Below are 27,540 nucleotides of genomic sequence, written 5' to 3' on the forward strand. Positions count from 1 at the left end.
AGCGCGTCCTCCGCGCCGGCCCGCCCAGGCCACGCCCACATTACCCGGGCGCGAGCTCGCCGTGCGCGGTCGTTCTCTGCGCGGCCGCTCCGGCTGAGGCCTGGGGGCGGGGCCGAAGGGGAAAGTGCCAAGACCGCTGAGGTAAGTTACCAAGGGCTCAGGGATGCTCAGGAGCTTTGCAGAAAGGGAGTTTATCCTCAGGATCCTACCTGCAGGGACTAGCGAAAAGGAGAAGCTAGGAGAAACGGGAGCCTGCCGCAGAGGGCGTGGAAAAGGAAGTCCCCGCAGGCCGCGACGGACTGAGAACGCATGCGCGCCTGGCGGTGGCGCATGCGCGATGGCCCCTTGGGGCCGAACGGGGTTTGGAGGGGAGTGTGGCCTGGAATGAGTTTGGGAACCTCTGGCGTTCTGACTCCTCCCCTCTTCAGCCCTTTCTCTCCACCCCACCTGGTTTTCGCTGCAGCATCTGCTTGAATGGTAACGCAGCTATTTAAGTGGGATGGATACAGTGGAACGATTTGTTGATGGAATTTGATTTGCTTATAATCATTTGCCATTGTACCACGGTACCTTCTTTAAGAGTCTATCTTTTGAATAAGACTTTTTCAAAAGGAAGGAATCTTTTTTTAACAAAATAGGCATAAATCTGCTAGGAAGGAAAATAGTTTATGAATACAAGGTCATCCCTGCCGTATGTGAAGTAAATATTGAATCATCTTGCCCTGACCGGTTTGGCTCAGTGGACAGAGCGTCGGCCTGCGGACTGAAGGGTCCCAGGTTCGATTCCGGTCAAGGGCATGTACCTTGGTTGCGGGCACTTCCCCAGTAGGGGGCGTGCAGGAGGCAGCTGATCGATGTTTCTCTCATCAATGTTTCTAACACTCTCCCTTCCTCTCTGCAAAAAAAATCAATAATATATATATATATATAAATATTGAATCATCTTAGTGTGGACACAGACATTGTGTGTCCCCCCCAAATAGCATTGCTCTTCTATGAGGATCTTTATTGCCAGTAGTCCCAGCTTCACTGATAGGGCCAAACTCCAGGTTACTTCATCAATATTTATTCAACAAAATCTTACTGAGCCGCCTACTTTGGGCGTGGCAGCCTAGTGGCAGATAGATCTGTAGAATGAGGAAGAAAAGAAAACAGTAATGAGCCAATCCTCTATCCCCTTCATAACCTTTGCTGAGCTGCTAGCACTGTGTTCTGTCATTTATTCATCATTCCTGCAGGAAACGTGATCCAGGTTCTGTGCTAGGTCTTTTTTTTTTTTTTTTTCAATTACAATCGACTTTCATTATTATTTTCTACTTGGCCATTTTGACCAGAACTTTGTGCTAGGACTTGAAGGTAGAAAGACAACTCCTTCCTCCTTTTCTAGATCACAGGATTCTTTCTAAGTTCATGAACCTTAAAATGAAAGTGTGAAGTGCATTAATGGAGGGCATTTTTCCTTTTCCTGAGCAGATCCTTTCCCCTTTAGGAGCTTGCTGACTCAATGTCAAATGGAGAGAATTAGAACTTTTCCTATGAGTGTATTGGGAGATAGTATGTATGAAAAGCAGATCTGCATGGGAAAAAAAAAAAAAGATTCAAGAGTAAATAATAATTAGTGACTTGGGAGAGCTAATAGTATTGTTTACTGTGCCGTAAATGTCCCAATTGCTTTAGTTAATATTAACCTTTATGACATTTCTAAGGTAGGTACTATTCCCATTTTAGAGATGAGGCAACTGAGGAACAGAGGTTAAGTGATTTGTGCAGAGTTATACAATAAGTAGCAAAAACCAGGACATGAACGTAAGCCTAGAAGTTTCAGAATCTGAGCTCTGAAAGAGAAAGATCAATGGGCTTCCTCCCGCACTTGGGCTTGAACCCAAAACCGGGGTATGTACCCTGATGGGGAATGGAACCCAGAACCCTTGGATGTATGGACAAAGCTCCAACCAGCTGAGCCACTCTCGCCAGGACCAGGATCTGAGCTCTTAACCACTATGCTATTTCACCTCTCACATGACACATGACATGCCAACAAAGCCATTGCTTAAAAAGTGTCACAGCAAATAAGCTAAAGTCTCTACCTCAGTTTTGTTTTATCATTAATAAAATGGGGGAGTTGGATTAGATGACCTTTAAGGAATCTTTATGATTCCTGTGAAATGTTTAGTTCATGTAGTAAACATTAATTTAAACCAACAACTACTTAGTATAGACCAGGCATTATGTTTGGTTCTGGTGATCATAATGCCTGCCTTAACAGAGCCATTCAAACTCGGGTTTATTGTTAGTTTCACTGTAACTCTGTTACCACCTCCTGATACCATTCAAAATTTAACCTAAATCGTTAAAGTTTGACCTTACTCAGATGTATCTTTCCACCTCAGCAGAAAACTGCTTGTTTATGTTAAAGTTAGCTTTGTGCTAATTCTGCACTCCAGTTTTTAACCCTGGTTGTTCTGTGTATTGAATGCTAGTTGTTCTGAATTTGAGAGAAAATAGGATGAAGGGAATTTCTTTGATTATATGCAGTTTAGAAGTCACGCTGTGTCTTGCTTTTGAAGTTGTCGGCATTCTGGCAGTTAGCTTGAGTGTTCTACTGACCAACTGGGTTTTAAAATACAAAGTATCCCTTACATTTGCAACTGGTTAAAGCTTATGTCAAGGTATAGGGAAAAGATTGGAGTTTAAGTCTCAGGTGAGATACATAAACAGTTCACAGTGGGTTCTATTCTGAACTCATGGGACATAAGACTGAGCTACTCTCCAAAAGATAACTAAGTTGTCTGTATACTTTATTTAGATCCCAACAGAAATCTAAAGAGAATTTTTAAACATGTCACACCATGTTTTGAGCTAGTATGGTCCAAGGGATTGGATATGAATCTAACTTCAAAAGGTGTTGCCTCTATGAATATGAATACAATTTTGAAAGTTATAGAGCTCAGAGGAAAAAAGGAAAAGTGACTAATACAAGGTTGAAAATGTCCTTAGTCAGTGCATTTTTAAATGGGCTGACATTCTTATTATAGCAGTTGCCTTACTGTTCCCATATCCCACTGCAGTATTAATCAGTATTACTTATAGAAATGTAATGAAATCAGACACTAAGGCCTGCTTCCCTCACAACCTTAAATCATAATCACAAAATTAAGGAAACAGAACAGCCAGATTTTCAGAAATGCACAGTATATTATTCCCTTGCTAGGAACTGGATTATGCATATATAGGGTTTATATCTGTATAGCTTTTCTTCATTAAAAAAATTTTTTTTTTTTTTCAAAACTAAGTTTCAGAGGTAGACCTTGGCAAAGCGGGCATACATGGTGGTGGGAAAAGACTTGACTTTGAGTGGTGGGCACACCATGCAGCATGCAGGTGATGTGTTATCGAGTTGTACACTTGAAACCTGTATGGTTCTATTAACCAATGTCACCTCAATAAATTCAGTAAATTTCAACTTTTTATAACAAATGTATTCCTTTTGCAACTAGCAAAATAAAAGTTTAGCAAAAATTCTCTCTGGCCATTAAAAGGGGAATTTATTTTAAAAATCCATGTAAAGTCATTTTTATCTTTTTTTATGTTATGTGAACCAAAATTCACGGTACATAAATTAACCATTAGCCATTTTCAAGTATACAGTTCAGTTTAAAGTCATTTTTTAGTCTAAATACTAGAGCTGTACTTTCCAATACAGTAAACACCAGCCCCCTGTGGCTATTTAAATTTCAATTAGCATTAAATAACATTTAAAATACAGTTTTTCAATCAACTAGTTTAATAATCACTATGAGGGTAGTTGCTGCCATGTTGGACAGGCAGAAGTAGCACATTAGAACATTAATAGATGCAGAAGTTCTGTTAGCACAATACTAGACCTTTTTTTTAAGAAAACACACTTTTTAGAATCTTTTGTAAATGTACGGTGTAAGTTTCTATGGTAAAAGTATTTTTGTTTTATTTTGTAAGGTGTATTCAGTATAGGTTTTCTCATTTACATTTGGACTTTTTTATTTTATTGATATGGCAAGAGATGAAACACTCAATAGCTGCTCTATTCCTAATAGGGCCTATTAAATAAGCCATGAATTCTGAAATCATTTCCTAAACTATTTTTTTCTAGTCCTGGGATGCCACCAAGTGATCAACTTGCATATTACACTTGGATGAAAAGGGGTGTTTTTTTTTTATTTCTTAATAAAAGGGCCAATATGTACTTCCTAACCAATTCCCCTTCCTTGGGACCAGAACACAGTGTTATTCTGGAATTTTATTTGGAAAATTTTGTAAGTGAATATTTGCTGTGGCTTGGTCAGGATGTATCCAAGACAAACTGTCCAATGAGGCATGGTTGTTTTATCCGCATATAATGTATTTCTTCAGTCAAATTACTACCTTGACCTGGCCCTGCCACCCTTTTTAACCCATAAATCACCCACAGTCAATCCCAAGTGACATAAACAGTTTACCAATGGTAGGAAATAGTGTTTTAAGTAGAAAAACTAAGAATAAACATATCTTCACTTAAAATCCTGAGTGACATTTTGGCCCGAGGCTCAATAAAAGATTGTAGGAGTAGAGGGTAGAAAAAGGGGGAGCCAATTTTTTACTAAACTTGTGCTGGCTTTTATGGCAGCTAGAATGAAATGTCGCTCTCACTCCCATAAATGTGCCAACTGCTGTTTTCTTTCTCCGCAGTGAAGTGAGACTTCTGCTAGGAAGGAAATGGCTGCCTCTTCTTCGTCCTCCTCAGCCGGTGGGGTCAGTGGAAGTTCTGTCAGTGGATCTGGTTTCAGTGTCTCAGACCTTGCCCCACCACGGAAGGCCCTTTTCACCTACCCCAAAGGCGCTGGGGAGATGTTAGAAGGTGAGCTCAGGCTGCTTTTTGCTGATAATTGGATTCAGACCTGCAATAAATGTTAATTGTAAAGATGCTATTCAGTGGATTAGAAGAATTTGCCCTGATTTCAGCTCCACATTTCATCTTTTGTCCCCATTTCAAAATAATATCTTTAAAACACAAATCTCCAAAATCAGAACTTTGGAGCTGAAAAAGACTTTGGAACTCATAGAAGTCATCTAGAGCCGCGGTTGCCAACCTTTCGGACCTCGTGGACCACCGGTTGGCGACCACTGATCTAGAGTTATTTAGACCCAGGAACGTTCAAGTGATTTGCTCATGTTAAAGACAAAGTAAGCACTGAAACCAGAAATTCTCTTTTTTTAAAAATATATTCTATTGATTTTTTACAGAGAGGAAGGGAGAGGGAGAGAGAACTAGAAACATCGATGAGAGAGAAACATTGATCAGCTGCCTCCTGCACACTCCCTACTGGGGATGTGTCCGCAACCAAGGTACATGCCCTTGACCAGAATTGAACCTGGGACCCTTCAATTCACAGGCTGACGCTCTATCCACTGAGCCAAACCGGTTAGGGTCAGAAATTCCCTTGATCTCCTGCTCCAGTTTGCTTTATCCTAACACTAGCTTATCTCCCTATGATTAGTAGGCTTGACAAATTTTGTCTTATGTCGTTAATCTAAAGTTAGATGAACCCCATCAAAGAGGTTCTGGAGAGGAAAACAAAAGTAATATACTACTGTTACAGGTGAAGGTGACTGTGCTGGCCCACTGTGTGGTTTTACTAGCACTGGAGCTGGATTTTTGCATCATACTATCCGCCATCTTATTCTGCACACATTTGCAAACTGGCTGGGCAAGATCAGGGCACAGGCTGGAAGCATGAAATGGCACTGGTACCTGGAATTCATCAGATTCATGTCGCTTTAGGAGCTACACCAATAAATTCTTTTTTTTTTTTTTTGCACCAATAAATTCTTAATGGAGAGCATAAAAATGACCTGAAGAGCTTATTTAAGCCCCCATTTCTGGCCCACCCTTAGCGATTCTGAATTAATCTAGGGTGCAGCACAGGAATCTTTATTTTGACTAATACCCAGGGGAGTTTCATGAAAATGATCCTCAACTATTATACTAGTTATCATAATTTGGAAAAAAGTCAACAAAGAACCTATCAAGAATTCAAAATCTACTTGATTCTAGCACTTTTGTGCTTAATTATTTATTGATCTTTTTGTTTTAAATACTGCAAATTTCAGTAAATATATTTAATCTGAAAATGTCTCTGAGAAAGTTAACAAACTGTAGATAGCAATTGGCTTCCAGGGGTGATCTTTATTCATTTATATCAGGTATGATAAAAAGTTTTAAATTAAGCCAGGGCAAATAGAAGAATCATTTTGGCAGGAAAATATGGAAAGACTGGGACCATAAGGCTTTCTAGAATTAATTCAAATCATGATTATTGAAGTAGATGGTAGGGTAACATAGTGATACATCTGAAGTGTCTGTACTTGTGTCTTTGCCTTTTCATTTTCTTCAGTTTTGTTAAAATATTCAAGTTAGTGTCACTGAGTCTGGAGGTAGTAATTGGGACCTTACCATATTTGACACTGAAAGTATATTATGACTTCGATTATACATAGCATAGGCCTGGTATTAAGCAACTTTCCCACAAAACAAATCAAAAGTTGAAAGCATTTAAATTGCTTAATGAACAACAACAAAAAACTAAATTGCCTAATGAGTTTTATAGCAACAGATGAGGAATCAATGTTTAACAGCAGACTCTAAGATTGAAGTCATTTCAATTCTGGCTGTGGGAGGAATTTAATACTGGAGATCCCTCCTTAGTCTCCAAGCTATAAGCATTCTTTGCTAGTATACACCAGATTACTTGGAAACATTAAAAGAAGAAAGGCTTCTGAGATTAGTCTGAATGTTGATGTTCTAACAAGTTACAGCTCTATCCATTTTTATTCATCTCAGTGCGCTTTATGGAGGAATATGTTGGCTTTCTAGTATAGGAGGAATTAAGTTTAAATGCACAGTGCACAGTTTTTATTCTTTTTTTTTAAATATATTTTATTGATTTTTTACAGAGAGGAAGGGAGAGGGATAGAGAGTTAGAAACATCGATGAGAGAGAAACATCGATCAGCTGCCTCCTGCACACTCCCCACTGGGGATGTGCCCGCAACCAAGGTACATGCCCTTGACTGGAATCGAACCTGGGACCCTTGAGTCCACAGGCCACCGCTCTATCCACTGAGCCAAACCAGTTAGGGCGCACAGTTTTTATTCTTAAGTTTAAAGTTTCATCCATATTTTAAAGCTGCTTATACTTAAGGACAGAATATAAAAAATTAGAGCTGGCAATCCCTGAACTGTCCTGGTCAAATCAAGAATGTTAAATTGAGCCTGACAGATTGGATTCTCTGTCAGGGCACATGCCAGGGTTGCCAGCTTGATCCCCAGTAGGGGGCATGCAGGAGGCAGCTAATCAATGTTTCTCTCTCATCGTTGTTTCTATTTTTCCCTCTTCCTCTCTCTCTAAAATGAATAAAAATATTTTTTTAAAAAAACGAATGTTAAATTGAAAAGAATACTCCTAAATGTGAGTTAATAAAGATGTTAGATTTGAAACCCATCTTCTACCATTCTTACAGTGATACTGTTATGCAATTAATATTACCGTGTATCAAACCATTTTTCTTACAGTAGTTTAATTAAATATGAAAATAGAGTAAGAAGAGTTGAATATGAAAATAGAGTAAAAAGAATTGCCTGTTCAAACAAAGGTTGGATGCTGTTTATAATCTTAACAGGTTCAGTTTGATCGTGTATCCTCCTACATCTAGGATAGTAAACCCAATTAACCTGTAGTTAACCTTGTGAATTAACTTTTTTGTGTGCCTACTTGCCCCCTGATAAGCAGTATACAGCAGTTTTCAGCACTCTCCTGCCCTTGACCAAATTGTCCTCACCCAATTATTAGTAAGCCCTCCTGCTCAGAAGTGGCTGAATTTTAGTGACATTGTAGGCCACTGCGTTATAAGTTATCTGACATTGTCTAATTTCCTGTTGTGAGGTAATATTCTTTTAAATGAATTTGTTAGCATCCTATTTGTTGGAGTTGCAGTGGTGTTAGATTTGGGCAATTTACTGAACTTTTCATTACTTATAACCTTTGCTTGTCTCTTAAGAGGAAAGCTGATGTATTGTTGCTTGGTGTGTTACAAAGGGTTTGATTACAATTTCTAAATGGAAGACAGATTGCCCCAGGCTGACTCCTCTCTGGAGAAATTCCAGGCTTTAGATTAGTACAGATATCACACTTAATAGGATGTGGCTGAGGAGCAGTGGACTTTGTGGTTAATACAGAGCTGCAAATCAGCAAAAGTGTATTCTGTAGGCATAGAGAGTGGCAAAGAGATCTCAGCAAAAGCCTACAGAGTGCCTCTCTGAAAGGTTAGCTTACATCCTTTTGCTTTGAAGTTGATTACCAAGGGAAATATGCAAATGTTATAATTTAAACATTTTATTGATTTTTAGAGAGAGAGGAAGGGAGAGAGAGAGATAGAAACATCAGTGAGAGAAAAACATCATCAATCAGCTGTCTCTTGCACACCCCTTACTGGGGATCGAGCCCACAACCTGGGCATGTGTCCTGACCTGGAATCAAACCATGACCTCTTGTTCCTGGGTTAACGATCAACCACTGAGCCACACCCGCTGGGCAGCATTTTATCCTAATAGCTAGCACCAGTGATTAAATGTAAGTAGAAGGTACCACTTCCAAGAGTTTCCAGTCCAAATACATCTTGGCCTGATGCTTATAGCCCATAATCCCCAATGCCTTGTTTGAGATCTTAAAGCTCAATATATAGTTCAGGATCAAACCACCTGAGAATTGAGCTCTAATTCTCTATGCTTTGCTCATTCTAAAATGAAACTTCAGTTATAATTTGACTCTTTAAGCAGGGGTATGAATAAGATAATGAACACTGGTATATTTACACAGAAGAGCCATAATAAATTGCATCATTGTTGTCAAATGTTCACACAGTCCCTCTTCCCATAGTGGAATTTATAGCTACTCGCTGCCCGATTATCTGAAAAACTCAATGATATCTTTAGCTTATCTAGATCTTTAAACTGGACAGTCAGTGTAATATTCAATTAATTGGAAAAAAATTTTTTTTTGCTCAGTGTAGATGATCTGCTCCATAGATGACATGGGAGTGGGAGGAGAAGATCAGATCAGATCCCACATAGCACAATATGTAGAAAAGAGATCGAATTTAAAGAATGTAGCACTCTCCCTAAACTGCACATCACTTTATGAAAAATTATATTTTCCTTTTTTGCATCAATTTTGAATATTGGACAAAAGAAGCCCTCTTGGTTGTATACTCAGCCATCTGGACACAATATCCGTGGTGTTTTTTTATTGTTTACCATGACTTCTGAAATAAGGTCTGCCTTGTGTAAAAGTCAGCCTGAAGCCAGAATGTGTTAGTCCTAACTCCTTATCACTTAATACCTGGCTGACGCACCAGCCCATGATTGATGGCTGAGTGCTTGACACCAAGGAGTGCTGACATGAACTACCACCTAAAAAAAGACAACTGTGTCCTCTGCCTCCATTTGTTTTAGAATTTTTGCAATAAATTACCTTCCCCAAATGATTTGAGCTACCCTTGTAATGTCACATTTTCCTACATGAGCTCTGTGTCCTTTGGGGTATGTTTTGCTCTATCAGCCCCTGCCTGACAAGGAATAACATGAACTAAGTTGTATTTCACAGTCATCTTCCAAATGCTGTGGTGACTGAGTTAGCTACCTTCTTGTTGCCAGTGCTTGGCACCAGTACAGCACTAGGCTCTAAAATTGCACTGTACTCTTATTGCCATCCAAATTGCAATGTTTTGGTTCATTGGGAAAAATCAAGGTTACAATTTGCGTTGACAGAATGAAATTTCCCAGCAGTGTTTTGTCATGGTCATAGTGATGTAATTTGATGTACTGAAAAACAACAACAGCTATTTTTCCCTCAGCTTGACTTTTTAGAATGAAAATTAGTTCACGTTTTGGTGTACCTTTGTATTTTGATAGCACAGTGGTCACATGGCCAAATGTGTCAGCTGTCAGTGTTTGCCTGACATACAGAACAGGAGAACATTAGGAAACTATTGGGTTGGGAGGGGAGAAATGCTGACCAGGACGTCAGACTAAGGTTTCTTGTTTTTTGTTTTTTTAAACACTATTTTTAAATTCTTAAACAAGTAGAGGAACTATTTTAATATTCTAGGTATAGAAATAGCTTTTATAACTGAGCAATGTTAGTTCCAAATGAAACAGAAACCCTCTTTGTAAACCCTCTTTGTAAACCCTGAATGTAAAAGCAGGGAAAAGGGACATGTTTACTTGGTTGACAGGAGCCGTAAAACCCTCAAAGCAGATTAAAACTTTTTCTCTCATTTGTAGATGGCTCTGAGAGATTTCTCTGTGAATCTGTTTTCAGCTACCAGGTGGCTTCTACACTGAAGCAGGTAAAACATGGTAAGCACGTGAGTGTTGTGTTCTTAACTATGAGAATAAATTTCCAGGGTGAGATTCATAAAGGTTGGTGTACTTGGTGACAAACTCTTGAAATTCAGCAAGGCTGTTTGAATGGACTTTCTAAATTACCTGCAACAAAAACATTCTGCAGCCTCCATCCACACATAATGTCCTCATTAAAGCTTAAAGTTGAAGTCAAAAGGGTTAGTTTTCTAGGGGAGTTAATGCTTCCTACTTTTATGTTGCTTTTTCCTCCCCTTTCTGAAAACTTTGTTTACTGTAATCTTCCCCTGGTTTACCATCATCTTCATTTTCAAGTATTTATGTAATACCTCATGGTCTACCTGGACTCTAAGATCCCGGTAGCACCTTTTCTGTCCCATCATGCCTCACCTGCCTTCATTTATGCATCAGGGAACTGTGTTCCCCGACCAGACCATTGCACCATTGAAGGCATAATGTTGGGGGAAAGCTGCAATTGCCTGTAACCCTAGGCGTTTAGTACACGTCACTATGGCATGCAGGATAAGTTGTTTGTTAGTTTTTTTAAGATTAAGTCTTCTGACCAACATAGATAAGACCCCATTACTAGAATATTAGGGGAAACTCCTTGTAGAAATTACTTTTAAACCAGTCGTCATGTTGGTGATTGGGGACTCCAATGGGAAATGCATTGTGTTGTATAACCTCCTTAACTCCTTACAGATCAGCAAGTTGCTCGGATGGAAAAACTGGCTGGTTTGGTCGAAGAGCTGGAGGCAGATGAGTGGCGGTTCAAACCCATCGAGCAGCTGCTGGGGTTCACACCCTCTTCGTGTTGACCTTGCCTGGGTGGGCACCCCTGGTGAGCACAGCAAGTGCAGAGCCAGCGGGGACTTCTCCTCCACCTTACATAGCCAGCCAGAGGTTCACAGCGCCACTGCTGAATTGTTCATTCTCATCAGTACTTAGTTTCTCTGTATCTGTCCACAAGCAACAGTATTTAAATGTGTGATCTTGCAGGGAAAATTTGTGTTTATTTGTTTTTAAAAGCTTTGAGAATTAGGTTAAGACAGTCGGCATCAGAGAACCAGGAGGTTTGGGTTTAAGAGAGTTATAAAACTTGGCAAGCCGGGTAGGTCACAAGCCAGAATTAGCCAACGGAATGGCTTCTCTCCTGACACTTGTGCGGTGGGTGGAATCCTCACCAGTCAAGTCCAGGTCAGGATCTGGAGTTATAAAATTCAGCACTTCTGACGTAAAACGTTCTGTTTTGCTGATGAATGTGATTTCTACTCAGGACCTGTCTGAATGAGGCATATTTAAATGTGTAGGGTTTTTTCTATTTTTAGACATCCAATTCTATAGATTCTAACTTTTTCTAACCTCTTTTAGACATGCCAAATGCTGGCAAAAGAATTGTTTTTTGAATGTTGAAGCACTTGTAAGAATAAAGCAGTGAGCGATATCCTTTAAACACAGAAATCCTGAGTTCCTCCTGTTGGTGGGCTCAAGCAGTTCTGTGGCAAATAAATCCTTTGAACGAGCTCCAAATTGGTTTCTTTATCCTTTCAGAGTCTCAGAGATTGGGGGCAGGGGGCAGAGGTCAGATTAGTTTTTATAAGACAGGAATCTGAAAACCATTTATCCTAAGCAAATGGGAATATTTGTCTTTACAAAAATATATGAATTTATCTTATCAGTTTCTAAGTAGGTTTTTATATTATGATAGGGAAAAACCTGGAAAGCTAAACGGTACCCTTTGTTCTCCCTCACAGAGCCCAGGTCGACACTGCACAATTAAGAGAATAGTTTTCACCACCACCACCACCACCGTTAAAAAAAAAGAGAGACAGAATAGTTTTATTAGATTTTATGCAAATTGTGCCTCAGAAACATTTGCCTTTCTCCTCATTAATAACTTGTACCTGACCTGCTTAGAGTGGCTTAATTATGAATAAATATAATCCCAGTAGCAATTGTCCCTAATCTCAAAATGTTTAACATGTACTACCTGATGGGGAGGTGGTGGCCTCATTGAGTCACGAAGGAATCTGAGCACAGAGAAGGTAAAGACCGGCTCGTGATCCAGAGCCCAGGCAGAAGAAAATCTTGGAACTGGAATAGATTCCAGTTGATTGATAATTCAGCCCACTATTCTTGTCTCTAAAGCACATCAGAGCACGAAAATTAGTAGCCTCGAAAGCTCATCTGTTTCCATATTAATTTCTCAACCCAAACAAACTCCATATTGGAAAACCACTGAGTTTCCTAATGTACTTTTTAGCATCAATCATGTGAGTTATTACCAAAGAAAAAAAATAAAAATACAGTAAACCTTTAAATCATGGTTTTAGTGACAGTTTAGAAGCAATCACTAATTTTCTCTCATTGGTTTCATTTGTATAATTGTACAACACAGACACTGTATTAACTCATCTTTACCCTTTGGTATTTGAACTTACAAAATTTTTCTCTTTAAATTGAACATTTCCACCCTGGCCGGGTTGGCTCAGTGGATAGAACGTTGCCCTGCAGACTGAAAGGTCCTGGGTTCAATTCCAGTCAAGGGCATATACGTCATACCCTGGCCCCAGTCATGGAGTGTTTGGTTTCTCTTTCACATCAATGTTTCTCTCCCTCTCCCTTCCACTCTCTAAAACTCAGTGAGAAAAATATCCTATGGTGAAGATTAAAAAAAAAATTGGGACATTTCTTTTTCTGACCTTGGAAATTAAAGAGATTCTAGGGTTGAACAGAGAGAGATGCTTTCTGAAGCACCTTTCACAGTGATCATTCAGCTTCTACTTGTGTGCCGCCAGGTAAGAGACCCTCGCTGTGTTTTTAAGTGGCCCCTCCCTCTCTGCACCTTTCAGCTGGTTATTATGTTTCATCATCCACAACTCCAATTACCATGCTTTGGCCCTAGAGACAGACCTTGCTGCTCATCTGTCATCTCTGCACTCATTATGTGCCAGTCGCTCACAGGCATTAATTATAATCCTTTCAGTGACACTGCAAGATATGAAATATCCCCTGATACAGAAGAGGAACTTGAAGCTCAGAGGGAGCATTAGTTGCCAAGGCTGCATAGCTAAGTAAATGGCCAAGGCCGGATTTGAACTCAGAGTCTGCCAGACTCCGAAGCTGAGATTATTTTTGATGCACGGTGCTGCATCCCACTGAGCCCATCCCACTGCCTTATACAAAGAAAAAGCCTAACACTTTTTTAATGGCCAAATGAACTAGCTACCAGGAGGAAAGAAGCCTTTGTCCCAGTACTTGGTGATAAGGGGTCTCAAGCACAATGAAGGAACAGCCTCTTCCTTAAAAACTGATAGGAATTAGCTTATGTGTGTGCCTGCATAACCTTCTAAGATTTAGTGTGGTGAAAATGTAGTTATGTCCTTGAGGGACACCTACCAGCAAGTGAGCAAGGAGGAAGGCAAGAGGACAGAGGGCAGCTATGGCCAGGACTGCACAGACAGTGTCCTAAGAACGCTGATGGTAACAGGGTACCTCTGTGCATAAGGCACGTTGCAGTTTCCAAAGCATTTTCACATATGTAGTGTGGATTCACATCAACCCTGTGAGAGAAGTGAGGCAGTCATCATTTTACAGTTGAGGAAACAGGCACAGAGACGGTAAGGTACCAAGATTATAGTTAAGCAAGGGGGGTCTTTCAAATCTTTTTCTCCATACCTTCTAGTTCATCACATACTAGGAAATTTGAAGGCAATATTTGCTGTTAATAAAGAATTAGTCATGTCAATCTGATATACAATGACATGTAATTTATCTCATAGTAATGGGACATAAATAGTAGACTTTTTACATAGACAAAAATTTTACTTTTTGACTTCATAATTAATTATCCAGGATCAGTATTAAAGTCCTTCTTTTTCACTGATACTCGTAAGTGTGTTACTTAATAGTGCCATTCCATGCCTGACAGCTCACCTGGAATGACAGTATAAGTCATGTTTCTGACCCAAGGACCTCTGCTTTGTCCAGTTACTTGCAGCCTATGGCTTTCCTTCCCCCACATGGTTGAGAGTCCTTGAATCCCTTCTTCCTGATTGAAACACCAGATAATGAAGTGGTAGGAACTGTGGACCTAAGGCCAAGGCAGAGGTAGAAGAAAGGAGACAGGACCAGGGGATGCCTAACATCCAGAGAAAAGGGGGGAACCTGTCCAATAACCTGGTGCCCTTTCAGGCAAACTTAAAAGATACTGCACGTGGAGGGTAAGGCCGCTCTGCCTCTCCCTGTGCTTTTGCCAAAGCACCTAACTTTACCTAACACATCTTGCCAGATCTCCTTGGTCCAACCAAGACAAAGCCTTTCCACAAAAAGGGAAAAGCTTAACTAGCAGATCCTTTGGAGAGTTAAATCTCGAGTTGCAGGCCGAGTATAAAGATACCCGACCTTTTCTTGCTTCCCAGAGCTGAGTTTGGAGTGGAGATGGCACCAAGAGAGGAGAACGTAAAGGAGGATGGAGCACGGTGCTTTGCCACTAGTCTGTCTTGTTTATTTGCAACTGGTCAAACTGGGAGACAGAATTTTAGAGCAGGAAGAGACCTTAGAGATCATATAGTTCACCCCCGGTTTACAAATACAATGTCAAGAATTTGTCTCATTCACCTTCATACACTCAGCACCCGGAACACTACCTGGCAGGTAGTAAGTATGTTACAGGTGTTTACTGAGTGAATGAATTTGATGTGTGTTTTCCCTGTTTTAGATGCTGTGTTATCTGCAGAGCAACATCCATAGTGGAGTAATGCCTAAGGTCACTGAGATAAGTAGTGGGCGGGGCCAAAACTATAACCCAGACCTCTCTGTAGTGCTACACTGACAGTGGAAGCTGTGGAATAAATGAAAACTGTGCCAAAGCAGCCATGTCTCACACGATCCCATCCTCATGAGGATCCAAGGCCAGTTGAGTTGGTGGGTTCCTGCCCTCCTGGTCCTGCGCACATGCCCGGGGGTAATGCCACGTGTCTGCTTCCACAAGCTCTTCTCCACCTCTCAAGGTCCATTCATTACTCCAGTCCGTCAAGTTTTCCTGGCAGCTTATTCCATTTTTGTAATATAAGCTCTTTAGGGCAGGTAATGAAACAACATACAGTTTACTACCGGCAACAAAACGGGATGATCCTTTCCAAATGTCTTTTATTCATTCAACCGACAACTATTGAGCACTTACTATGCATCTGCTAGATACTGAGGACACACTATCGAACAAGACACAGTCACCAACCTCGAGTTTATAAATATATTAAGGGAGAAAGGGGTAATTTTAAGTGTAAAAACTGTCGGCTTGGAGAAAGCATGAGATCCTACAGAGTCAGAGACCGTTAATTCCGCTGAGCCAAAAGAGGCTTCCTTAGCTGGATGATGTTTAGGCCGAGACCCGAAGAACAAGTAAGTGAGGTGAGAAGGAAGGACTTCCTAGGTGGAAGGAAAGAAATATGCAAAGGTGCAAGGGTGAGAAAGGGCATCGTGCTTTCGGGGAGCTGCAGGAGCTTCGTCCTGGCTAGTTCATAGACTATAAGGGCAAAGATGAGACAGGATCGGACCTCATGGATTTGCTAAGGAATTTGAACTTCAACCAGAGAACAGTGGGAAACCATTACATGGTTGTGAAGTAAGGGAATGACAACATCCAGTTTCACCTCAGAAATTTTAGTTGGGCTGGGGGGGGGCGGGGGGGGCGGGGAGCTGGGTGATGACGAATGAGTGGCAGTAAGATCCAGATCCTTAGGAAGCTGTGGTGGGAGTCCAGGTGAGAGATAACTACAACCTGCATCAAAGATGTGGCGGCAGAGGATGGCTTGGATTTGAAAGTCACTCAGGAAGTATCATACACAGGACCTGATGGCTGGTCAGATTTGGAGAACTCGGAGGAAAACCAGGTACTGTTCACTGAGACAGAGGTACAGGAAGAGGAGTGGACTCAAGGAGATGTCCAATAAGCAAGTGACTACGTCTGTAGCTCAGGAGAGTGAGCTGAGCTACAGTTCAGTTTGGGACTCACCAGCCTAGAGATGTTGGTTGAATCAAGGGTAGCATGAATGGAATTGTCCAGGGAGAGAGCCCATAGAGAGGGGATAACTGGACCAAGCAGGATCGAATCCCTGAGGAATCCTAACATGCAAGAGGCAGGCAGAGGGGGAGGAGCCTAGGGAAGCAACTGGCAGGAAAGAGCTGGAAAAGGAGGAGGAGTTTGGCATCAGGGAAACCAAGAAGAAAGAGATGAGAAGGAGGCTGCAAACAGCAGTATCTGGGGTAGCCAAGCAAGTAAATGAGATAAGGGATGGAGAAGGTCTTTGGATTTTACCAAGGAAATTGTCGGTGACCTTGTCTCAAGAGTAGCCGTCATAGGAGGCGTGGTGGCGGCAAAGCCAGCCTGCCGTGGGTGGGAAGCAGTGGAAGGTGAAATGTGAGGCCAAATCTAGGCAACATTTTAACGAAGCTCAATGGGAAGGAGAGGGAAAAATGAGAGAGGGTGGTAGTTAAAGGAGGACACCCAGTCAAGACATTTGTTTTTCTTTATGATGGGAAAGGTCAAAGAGAAAAAGAGGACAACTGAGGATGTTAAGGGCCCTAAAGAAGTGGGAGGGAATGGGATCCAGAGCCCAGTAGGACTGATTACTCTTAGAGCAGCGGTTCTCAACCTGTGGGTCACGACCCCTTTGGCGGTCGAACGACCCTTTCACAGGGGCCGCCTAAGACCGTCCTTCATATCAGGTATTTACATTACGATTCATAACAGTAGCAACATTACAGTTATGAAGTAGCAACGAAAATAACTTTATGGTTGGGTCACAACATGAGGAACTGCATTTAAAGGGCCAGAAGGTTGAGAACCACTGTCTTGGAGGGAGGGAGAGCGAAAAGGATAGTGCCGGTGTATGTGGAGGTGAGGTGGCAGGAAGTTGAAGGAGTTCCCATTGGTGGCTTCTATTTTCTCTGTGAAGGAGAAGGCAAGTTGGTCTATTGTCTGTGGGGCCAGAGGAGGTGAACACTGAGGTTGGGAACAGTCTCTGTGAAGAATGGAATAGAGCTGACCAGGGTCAGATGATTGCCAACCACATTCAGGGGCCAGTTGCGGTTAGAGTCCGTGAACTTACAAGGGCACCAATCTTTGGAGAAGTATGCCAACAGCTCCTAGCACATGGCAGTAGGAATGGAAAAAAATGAGCAGTTGGTGGTTATAGTTTTGCATGGTAAGGGCAAGAGGATAAGCAAATTATTGGTCTAGGGCTAGCAAGGGACAGAAGTGAAACAAGAAGAGGCTAGGAGAGAAACTAGAAGGGTCAGACATTTACTCAGGGTCTAGTGCAGGGGTGGGCAAACTTTTTGACTCGAGGGTCACAATGGGTTCTTAAACTGGACCGGAGGGCCGGAACAAAAGCATGGATGGAGTGTTTTTGTGAACTAATATAAATTCAAAGTAAACATCATTACATAAAAGGGTACGGTCTTTTTTTTTTTTTTAGTTTTATTCATTTCAAACGGACTGGATCCGGCCCGCGGGCCGTAGTTTGCCCACGGCTGGTCTAGTGTATGTCTAGTAATCTGTAGGGAAACAAGTACAAAGCTAGGGCAATGCTTCCCAAACCTGGCTGTGCCTCAGAATCAAGCTTAATAAAAATACAGGCTCCCTGGCCTCATTCCTAGGGTTCAATGGGTCTCAGGTTGGGGGGCACATAAGGAAAAAGGAGACATGAGGAATATATACAGTCCCACAACCCCATGATTCTGGCCTGTACAAGGTGCTGTGGAAGCCAAGAGGGCTTGGAGGTGGGAATATAGAGGGGATGACAAGGACATTTTCCTAGACAAGGGGAGTCTGTGCCTGAGTGTGACTGGTGAATCAGCCGAGCAAAGAGGGGAAGAAGCCAAATAAGCACTCCAAGTACAGGGAACAGCATGTGCAAAGGCAGGGCAGCATTTGTGGAACTCCAAGTCATTTGGTGTGGCTGCAGCAAAGTGTGTAAACAGGGGAGTGGTGATCTCTCTCAGGAGAAGGAAGCAAGAACCAGATTGTTCTGAGCCTCATTCACCGTGCTCCACTTTCCATCAAAAGAGCATTTGTCTGGCACAGCCAAGGGGCACCTAAGAGAGAGGCCAAGAATCCTGACTTTCACAGTAAATAACTTCGAAAGCAGGCTCCTCAGGCCTGGAAGGGTTAGACCCATAGGCTGGTGGAATGCAGCAGATGTGATCTTTGCAGGCCACTAGGTGGTGAACAGTATTTTTGCTCTGACTAGAAACGAAGTGTTTATAGATTCATATGTATTTACTTTGAGGGAAAGGCAGATGTCCTAAGTTCAGACAGGATTATTGAAGGAGCCTCCCTTCTGGGCTCTGAGCCAAAAACCAGAATAAGAGGCAGCCTGGAATGATCAAATGTAAAGTATATGGACATTGTGGGAAGATGTTTTCCCCCCTAAACGGTTTCTCCTCCCCCTTTCCCTGGCCCTGAAAGCCTGAAGGAGAATCCCACGCCCTCGTTCCCCTCCTTATTCTCAGAAATCTTCAGGCATATATTTCAGGATAAACCACACAAGCACGGGCACTTCATTTGTTTAGCAAACCCAAAGTCATGTTTTGGGGCTGTTCAAGTCAGACTCTACCCACTTAACCTTCTGCAGAGTCTCCAAAATACAGTCAATCTGGTGCATCCTGTGAAGTCAGGGCAATGCAGCTCTCAAACAAACACGCCCTGCCTGGAGGACAACCTAGCACTTTGCTGTCCTGGACCAGTGTCATTGCCCAGAGAAGACGCAAGGTTCATTCTGTGATCCCGCTTCAACAAACTCAAGGCCAGAGTGTTTTTTGAAAGCACTCCTGATAATGCCAAGGAAATTCGGACTCTCCTGACCAGCCCGAGACTGCAGGTGGAGTACCAGGCGCTCTGACCTTCAGAGACCTATGGACTCAGGGAGTCAGGAAGAAAGCAGGACATGGTCCCCATGCCATCTCTCAGGACAGAGGAGTATTCATTCAAAAGAAGCAGAAGGGGGATGGAGGACCAAGGAGGAAGGCAGCATTCCGCTGTCCAGAAGCACAGGCCCTGACCCCACCTGTAGTTGAGCCTTACCCAGTACGCTGCCAGCCAAGGGTGTCCTCATCAGGCAAACAGGAAAGCAGAGGCTTAGCCTTAGAGTTCTGCAGCTCTGCATGACCCTGGGGATCATGGAGTCCAAGGACAGAGAAATAACCTCCCATTCTGAGCCTTTGCAGCCTTTGAGTGCTACTGGCTCTGTGGCCATTAAGCTTTCCATTAAAAAGAGTTAATGCTCCTGGAAGGTGCCAAGTTAATACTCTTAGATTTAAAAGCTGGGGGGGGGGGGGGGGGGCGGAGGAGTAAGGCTTCAATAATGAAGGCCTGACTGATCGCGAGGGCCTGGGCTTAGAACCCACACCTCTCATTTTGGCACAGAGGGTCTCAGGGTAGGTCCAGGTTGGGTCTAGACACTGAGAGCCCTAATAATGTTTGTAATGGTCAATGGATAGTGAAGTTACCATATGTGGGGCATTGTGCTAAGCACTTTTCACACATGATGTCATTTACTCAATGGGAGAGGGTAAGAGAAAGAGCATGTGAGACAGAGGAAGCCACCAAGATGGCAGGAAAGAATCCTGTAGCCCAAGAGCTGAGGGGCCTTAGCAACTGTACTAGTTTGGGCTCAGGCTGCGGTAACAGCCTACTGGAGCCGCCATAGCAAAGAACCACAGCCTAAGTGGCTTAAACAACAGGAACATAATTGTCTCACAGTTCTAGAAGCCGGAAGTTCAAGATCAAGTTGTTGACATGGTTGGTTCCTTCTGGAAGCCAAGGAAAGGGATCCATTCCAGGCCTCTCCCCCTGGCCTGTAGACGACCATCTTCTCCCAATGTCTCTTGACATCATTTCTTCTCTATGTATGTCTCTGTGTCCAAATTTCCCCTTTTAATAAGGACACCATCATATTGGATTAGCGCTCACTCTACTGAGCTCATTATAATATGATTACTTCTGTCAAGATCTATCTCCAAATAAGGTCACATTCTAAGGTGGCGGGTATAGTTGGTACTTCAACATATGAACTTAGGGAAGGGACACAACTCCACTTACAACAGTGATGTCTACCAAACTTTCTCCTTTGATTAATGAGGATATCAGAGCCCCGAGTGAGAAAGCGACTTGCACAGGGTCATACAGCAAGTTGAAAAAACTAAGACTAGAATCCAGGTCCTTTGGGACCCCGAGCCTTGAGCAGACTTCCCCAGGAGTAGCAGCATTGCCTGCTTTTATAGGCCCTTCTCCAAGAAGGGAATCCCTGAGCCTGGACAAGTCTGGGAAGCACCCATAGGATCTTTTCACTGGCCTGGGTGAGGACACCATAAAACTCTTACAAAACGATATTTTGAAAAAGACTCTAAAATGTCAGAGTGGAAGGAGCCCTATTAATGGAGCTTAATAGAAGCACTGAGGTTTCTTTTCCATGGTCAGGCCGCTCATTAAGGAGGCAGATACGTAGTGTGTCACCCAGAACTTGGCTCCTTCCTTCCTTGCAGCCCTCCAACAGAGCAGTTAGCCAGAATATGGCTGGGTGGTGCTGGCTTCTCACATGCTCTCTCCCATGGCTCACTCTCTTCCGCCCACCTCTGCATCGAGGCTGGCATCTGGCCTCCATACCTGCCCAGAAGGCTGGTGGGTCTCCATTTTGCAATCTGTTTTGAGAACTCACTAAAGGTTGTTTTGAAAGCCTCATGCAACTTGTAGAGCAACATGGGTTTAAGAGCCTGGCTCTTGCTGCTTCAAAAACAAGGAGGCAAAAATTGAGATTGAATATAGCACAGAAGTGTGGGTGACACCAAACCACAGATGAATTGATAGGCTGGGGAGAAGGAAGTGAAAAGTTCACCTTGTCCTTCCCTGTAATAGAGGGCTGTTGGTTTTGCAGAGGTTTGCTTTTTTTAAAAAAAAAAAAATTTTTCATTCAATAAAAATAGCTTGGTGGGACAACGTATTCTAGCATTCGTGGAAATAAAAACTCGGAACCACATCATAGGATATTCTGCTCCAAACTTGGCCCTGGTTCCCCAGGCAGCTCCCAGTTCCTCCTGATTTATGCAGCAGCAGTGCAGGCCCTCGCCCGGTCCCAGGTGGGGTCTGGCCTTCAGAGAGGAAGGGAGGAGATGGTTCAGCGGCATCAGCTGTTTCCCTTCTCTGAGCCAAGACCCTGGCCTCAGCCAGCAGCTCAGCTTTGTCCCCTGAGTCTGCCTTCTGTACTGTGAAAACTTTCCATCACAAAGGGTCGATTCAGGAAGCCAAGGTTAGAGGCAAATGGTCTTATTTGAAAATGGTTAAGGTCAGTGAGGCCTTGGGCTTCCTGCATTGATTGCTCTCCCAGGGCCTGGGACCAGCCCAGCGGGGTGGGACGGGCAGCTCTGCAGGTTACAGGATGTGAAAGTGGGGACTGAGGTTAGGAAAAAGAATAAAAGGCTGGGGCCAGAACACACCCAGCAGAGGGCCATGTGCAGTTCTCCTCTTTAGGGTTTCCTGTGGGTACACTGAGAACATTGTGTTCTGGCTGGGAACTTACCCAGCTGAGCCGGCTCCAGACACCGCCCCTGGGTCCTAGTGCTGCCTCGCTCACACCCTCAGCCTTAGCTGCCTGCACCTGCATGAAGTCCACTGTAGGGCCCCGGGAGGCCATTTCCATTGTGTCCTCCCTACTGAGTGAGGCCCCCAGTGACCAGACTGTGAGCACTTACCTTCTGATTCATCCTCCTTTCTGAAGCATCCTCATTGTGCTTGGCACTGTCACACAGTAGCATCTCATGTGCCCCCTGACAAAACATCCTGCAGATGACAAAACAGAAGCTCTGGATATTGGGAGGAACAACCAAGGTCAGTATCAAGGTTTTGGGACCCAGGTCTCCTGACACTCTAGGGATAACTGATTTTGAGATATCATTTCAAATCCTTGAAATGAATGTAAGCCTTTGCCTTCAAAGTTTCTCTGCAGATGAATTTGAGAATTCTTAATGACTTCTCCAAAACAGCTCAAAGCTCAGGCATGTGGTGCAGAACTGTCCAGAGAAGCCATGGCCCGAACTCTGCCCTGTCTAGAATCTGGCAAGTCCTGGCAATCATGTCTGTCCTGTGCATAAGCTCCGTGGAACTGCCCCCAGGAGCCTTTGTGCAGCACACCAGGCCCCAGGTTGTTCTGTGCCCGTAGAACAGCGGTTCTCAACCTGTGGGTCACGACCCCTTCGGCGGTCGAACGACCCTTTCACAGGGGTCGCCTAAGACCATCCTGCATATCAGATATTTACATGACGATTCATAACAGTAGCAACATGACAGTTATGAAGTAGCAACGAAAATAATTTATGGTTGGGGGTCACCACAACATGAGGAGCTGTATTTAAAGGGCCAGAAGGTTGAGAACCACTGCTGTAGAGGGTCCCGGGACTCAGAAGTATATGCTAGGCCCCAGCTCAAGTAGCCAAGAATCGCTGAGCCACCAGTGAGGGAGACAGGACTAGTAGGGAATGGAGGCTCTCTGATTAGAAGAGATTTTTGCAGTTTTTAAAGTTTTTAAGTTTCCCCTACTAGATTGTAACCTCTTTTTCCAAGTTATCTTTCTATGTGTGTGTGCTGGTCCTTGATGCACAGTTGTTGGATGGCCTGAATCAAAGTCACTCACTTGAAGGCCTTGCCTTTAGCTATGGATCCCAGGTTATTCAACAACTGCACATTGAACATCTTCTGTATACTGAGTATTGCCTGAGATCATGGGCACACAATTGCTAAAAACAAGTACACAAAGGAAAGGCAGTCTTGGTGATTGCCCCTCCTAGAGATCACGGTCCAGCAGAAAGGCATTCAATAAGCAAGAGCACCCTAGCCAGTTTGGCTCAGTGGATAGAGCATCGGCCTGCGGACTGAAAGGTCCCAGGTTCGATTCTGGCCAAGGGCACATGCCTGGGTTGCAGGCTCAATCCCCAGTAGGGGGCATGCAGGAGGCAGCTGATCAATGATTCATCATTGATGTTTCTATCTCTCTCTCCCTCTCCTTCCCTCTCTGAAATCAATAAAAATATATTTCAAAAAAAATAAGCAAGAGCAAAATCCCAAGGTCCATGGTCATCCTACGGGAAGTCCAAGGTGCTATGAATGAGCATGGAGTGCTACGGGTGAGCAAAGTTATTGAGGAAGAGCCCTTTAAGCCGTGGCCCAATGGGAATTAGCCAGGTGAAGGAGGTTGGGAAACAGAGGTACAAGCAGAGTGAATGGTGCTCATGAAGACCTGGAATTTAGCAAGCAGGTGGCTCATTGAAAGAATGAGAAAAGTCTTCTAAGTCTTCCTGAACCCCACCTACAGGAAATCCAGTTCTCACTGCAGGGGAGAGCCCAGCCATTGTTACTATCAGTGAGAAAGGAATCCTACTACTTCTCTGTGGCCTCCCCCCAGCCCCAGATTCAATTCTAAAAGATAACTGGGACCCATGTTGAAGCAGGAAGGAGGAAGGCCATCGGTACGGCCAGAAAGAGCTGGTACTGGTCCAGTCACGGGGACCCTGGACTAACAAACTGTGCAAAGCACTGTCCTCCTCTCTCTAGACTTCATGCTTCATACTTAGATATTCTCAGTGTTTAGCCTGACACTCGGCCCATCCTGAACTGGTGAATGACAGCAGTTCCCATCTGTTCCTTCCAATGCTAAGATTCTGGGTCTAAGACCCACAGTCAGTCCTGCCCAGGATTCTTCTGGCAAAAGAAGTGCCGATAAGGAAGGAGCATAGAGCCCAGCACACCCACAAGTGTCTGGTGACTAAATGAGGGAATGAACGAATGAATGCTCTTCCTGAAGTCACTCTAACAGCTTTCCAGATCTTTGCTTTGAGCTCCTACAGTCACTCCTATTCCTCTGCAGTGACTATCACCAGCCACTTCCTACACAGACATCAAAGTTAGTGGGGAAAATGAACCTAGATCTTGCCTGGAGTGCTCCATCCTAGAGGAAGAAGCAGAAGAGCTGAGGAGCAGTGTAAGGAAGAAAAAGAAAGGACGAAAATGTGCAGAGTCTGGAAGTTGGTGCACATTCTCATGCAGCACCCCCTGCCTTACAAACCCCAAACCTGCTGATGCTCTTCCTCGCTCCTGTGAGCACTAGGCCTCTCCAGGGCTGGGAAGGGACAAGTGCTCCCTGAGCCACCGTACCCCTGCTTGCCCTGAATCAGGTACTATAGCGAGGACGACAGTTCCCAGCGCGGACACACCCTCAAATGCATCTTCCCTCTCCTGTGGGTTTCTGGGCTAGCCCGCAAAAGCCTGATTCATCCACAACCACACTGAAACATAGAATTAATTCTGGCTGTACCCTGGGTGAGCGAGGCCATTATGGCAACCAAACCACCACTTACAGCATTATTTTGATGGGAAAATGTGTTCTGAGCTCCAAGCAACCAAATTATAAGTGGGACACGGGCACACCCAGGTTCGAATCCCAGGTTTAACACTTCCTAACCATGTGGTCATGGGCAAGGCACCTTCCTCCCCAGCCTCAGTTTCCTGCCTTGTAAAAGAATACCTCCTTTGAGAAGGTTGTAGTGCAGACTAAACAGACACATGTGAAAGTGCCCTAGCACATGGCAGATGCTCTCCTCCTTCCTTTCAGCGGGGCTTTTGTGAAGAGACGTGGAGACAAGGCTTCAAGCACCGTCCCCTCAAAGTGGGTTCTTTATCCAGCTTGCATGGAGGCAGTATTACCACTGGACTCGGGCTCAGAGCAAGTGTTTGAGATAAATGAGCTGCTGTCTAGAAATCACAGAACATTCCTCATCTTTGACCTTCTCCAGTCTTTTACTGGCTTATCTGAGCCAAGAAACTTCTCCTGCCCCTACTCAGCTCCCTCTCCCTCCCCCAATCTCTCCATGAACATCATTGTTCTGACTCCTTTTGCTCCTGGTCCTGGGAAGGGGCTTCGCCTCCAGAAGGGGCCAAAAGCCCTGGTCTTTCACCCCAGGCCTGGCTGAGAGCCCAGAAGAGCAAGCAGGAGGAGCCCAGAGACCCAGGCAGGCACATCCCAGCCAGGGGAAGGCAGACCTCCTCTGTTGGCTTAGGCTTTGGCCCCTCCTTGCTTCGTTTGTTTCCAAGCTGCAGCCAGAACGGTCTGTACTCAAAGGATGGTGAACCGGCCAAGGCATCCGTAGGGTCCTAAAGGTCCCCCGTATTCCTTTCTTTGCCCTTGTTCCTATGAGCCAGGGTCCCTGGTCTTGGGTTTCTAGTCTCTTGCCCAGGGTCACCAGCACTGTGGCCAGTCACCTTGAATGAGTCGTCCTACACTGCCCTGTGCGCCCACATCCCATCTCCACTCGATGCCCCTGTCTCCACAACAGTCTCTACTTTTCCACATTTGGAACCACAGGGCCTTCTAAGACCCTCCCTCCGTCTTTCCAGGCCCAGTCAGTGCCCCTCATCCTGCAGCATTTCTCCTTGGGTCTCCACCTCTCCGGCCCCACCCACCTCTTTACCCATCCCCCGCAATCCTGCAATAACAAAAACACAAACTCTTGTGAAAGCAGTATGAGCTCATGGTGAAAACCCAACAGTGCAGAAGGTGAAAATGAAAAGTAAAAGCTCCCCGCCCTCCGTCCCGCAGAGATAACCTCTGTAAACAGTGTCCAGAATCCTTCTAGATGTTTTCTTTGCACACTGGAGTATGCGTCTGCAGGGGCGTCCTCGGCTTTTTCTTCAGAATGAGATTATAGCGTACACAGTATTCTGCAACTTGTTTTCACCTGACAATGTATTTTGGGCATCTTTCCAAACTCTACCTCACTCTTTTTAACACCCACATAATATTCCAGGATTTGGAATTTATTTCACTATTCTCCTGGCACAGACACCTAGGTGGTTTTCAGTTTTTGCAATCACTATTTACTTTGGTTCTCAGCCGCAGGTCTCAAACCTCCCGTCTGCCCTCCACACCACTGCTCAATGCTAGCACCCAGCTCAGCCACCTTCCTTGTGTTAGGATTGTTCACTAGGTGTTTTATCTCCTCTCCTACATCTTAAGCTCCTCAAGACAGGGTGTTTGCCTAGGAGCTACTGGCAAGGAGCACTCTAGTCCTGTCAACTCTGCAATTTGTGAGCCAACCTCAGTGCCGCCCTAGGGAAATGTAAGGAGGTTCTCAGGCCACATGAATACTCATTCTTGGTTTTCACATACATTTATTGGGAACTCCGTGATCCTGACTTTGTGCAGGGTACTGGAGCTCCAGGATGAAACAGATACAGACCGTGGCCTCCTGGATCTTACAGTCAGTGGGAAAGGCAGACATTGGACACCCACACTGATAAGCACAAGTATAATTACATATGGGATAAGTGCTTTGAAAGGAAACGATAGAGGAGGGCTGGGGCCACCAGGGAAGGCCTCTATGAAGAGGTGATGAGGTGCAATGGAGAAGGCCAGTGCAAGCCAGCAGACCAGGGGATCTGGTTCCCATTCCAGTCCACTCTGGACACTTCCCCTGTAGTCTTCTCATCTGACAAGAAGGGAAATCCCCTTCCCAGTTTTAACTTTCTGTGACAATAATAAATGCTATGAGAGTTCAAGGGAAGCAGAGTTCCCCATTGCCTGGGAAGGTCAGGGAGACTTCTTGCTGATTTTACACTAACCTTGATTCACACTTGATTCACATGTGGGCTCTAATTCCATTCAATTCTAGGCCAAATACTTGTTGAGCATTCACCATATGTATGAACATATAGAAGGTGTGTGTGAGAGTATGTGTGGGTGTTGGGGGGAGTTGGGGTGGTGGTAGTGGTAGGTACTTAAACGATTTAAAACATGTGATTCCTGAAGGAGTTTACAGTCTGAGGAGGCATCAGACCCAGAATAGGATCATTTCAATACACAATGTCCAGTGGGAAGAGAGCAACTCATCATGGTTATGTGAACTGAGCACTGGCTTCAAAGCCAAGCGGGTCTGGGCTGGACTCCCTGCCCTGGACTACCTGGCAGGGGAACATGGAGCTTCCCAAGTGTGTTGAAAGAGGGCTCCTGGACGGCTCTGAGCTTCAGACAAGCATGCAGTGTGAGTCAGAGCTAGAAG

At 44.0% G+C, this 27,540-nt stretch overlaps 2 protein-coding genes and 1 long non-coding RNA gene across 5 annotated transcripts in view; 1 reads left to right on the plus strand and 2 right to left on the minus strand.

Moving 5' to 3' along the window:
* Positions 1-364, minus strand: part of ASCC1 (activating signal cointegrator 1 complex subunit 1) — a 92,181-nt gene extending 91,817 nt beyond the window's left edge. For all 3 annotated transcript variants that reach the window (XM_036337020.1, XM_036337017.1, XM_036337018.1), the window contains exon 1: positions 210-364. The gene's annotated coding sequence lies outside the window, so the exon portion shown is untranslated. The remainder of the gene's footprint in view (positions 1-209) is intronic.
* ANAPC16 (anaphase promoting complex subunit 16) lies at positions 1-11,964 on the plus strand. Its single transcript, XM_036337024.1, has 4 exons — positions 1-141; positions 4,705-4,873; positions 10,357-10,431; positions 11,137-11,964. The coding sequence occupies exons 2-4, from the start codon at positions 4,732-4,734 to the stop codon at positions 11,250-11,252; spliced, it is 333 nt and encodes a 110-aa protein (XP_036192917.1). The 5' UTR covers positions 1-141; positions 4,705-4,731; the 3' UTR covers positions 11,253-11,964.
* LOC118670125 overlaps positions 4,803-27,540 on the minus strand; it is a 24,459-nt gene continuing 1,721 nt past the window's right edge. The window contains exons 2-3 of the long non-coding RNA XR_004972220.1: positions 22,186-22,273; positions 4,803-4,913 (exon numbers count right to left, since the gene is read on the minus strand). This is a non-coding gene — a long non-coding RNA (uncharacterized LOC118670125). The remainder of the gene's footprint in view (positions 4,914-22,185; positions 22,274-27,540) is intronic.

This window comes from Myotis myotis, unplaced genomic scaffold (genome assembly GCF_014108235.1).
Source record: "Myotis myotis isolate mMyoMyo1 unplaced genomic scaffold, mMyoMyo1.p scaffold_m19_p_15, whole genome shotgun sequence".
Lineage (NCBI taxonomy): Eukaryota > Metazoa > Chordata > Mammalia > Chiroptera > Vespertilionidae > Myotis > Myotis myotis.

What these genes read in the sequence shown, in the direction of transcription:
- ANAPC16 (XM_036337024.1), top strand. Translation starts at nt 4,732, where the DNA reads ATGGCTGCCTCTTCTTCGTCCTCCTCAGCCGGTGGGGTCAGTGGAAGT. An exon ending in CGCTGGGGAGATGTTAGAAG is followed by an intron (nt 4,874 to 10,356) that starts GTGAGCTCAGGC and finishes TCTCATTTGTAG; the next exon opens with ATGGCTCTGAGAGATTTCTC. An exon ending in ACTGAAGCAGGTAAAACATG is followed by an intron (nt 10,432 to 11,136) that starts GTAAGCACGTGA and finishes AACTCCTTACAG; the next exon opens with ATCAGCAAGTTGCTCGGATG.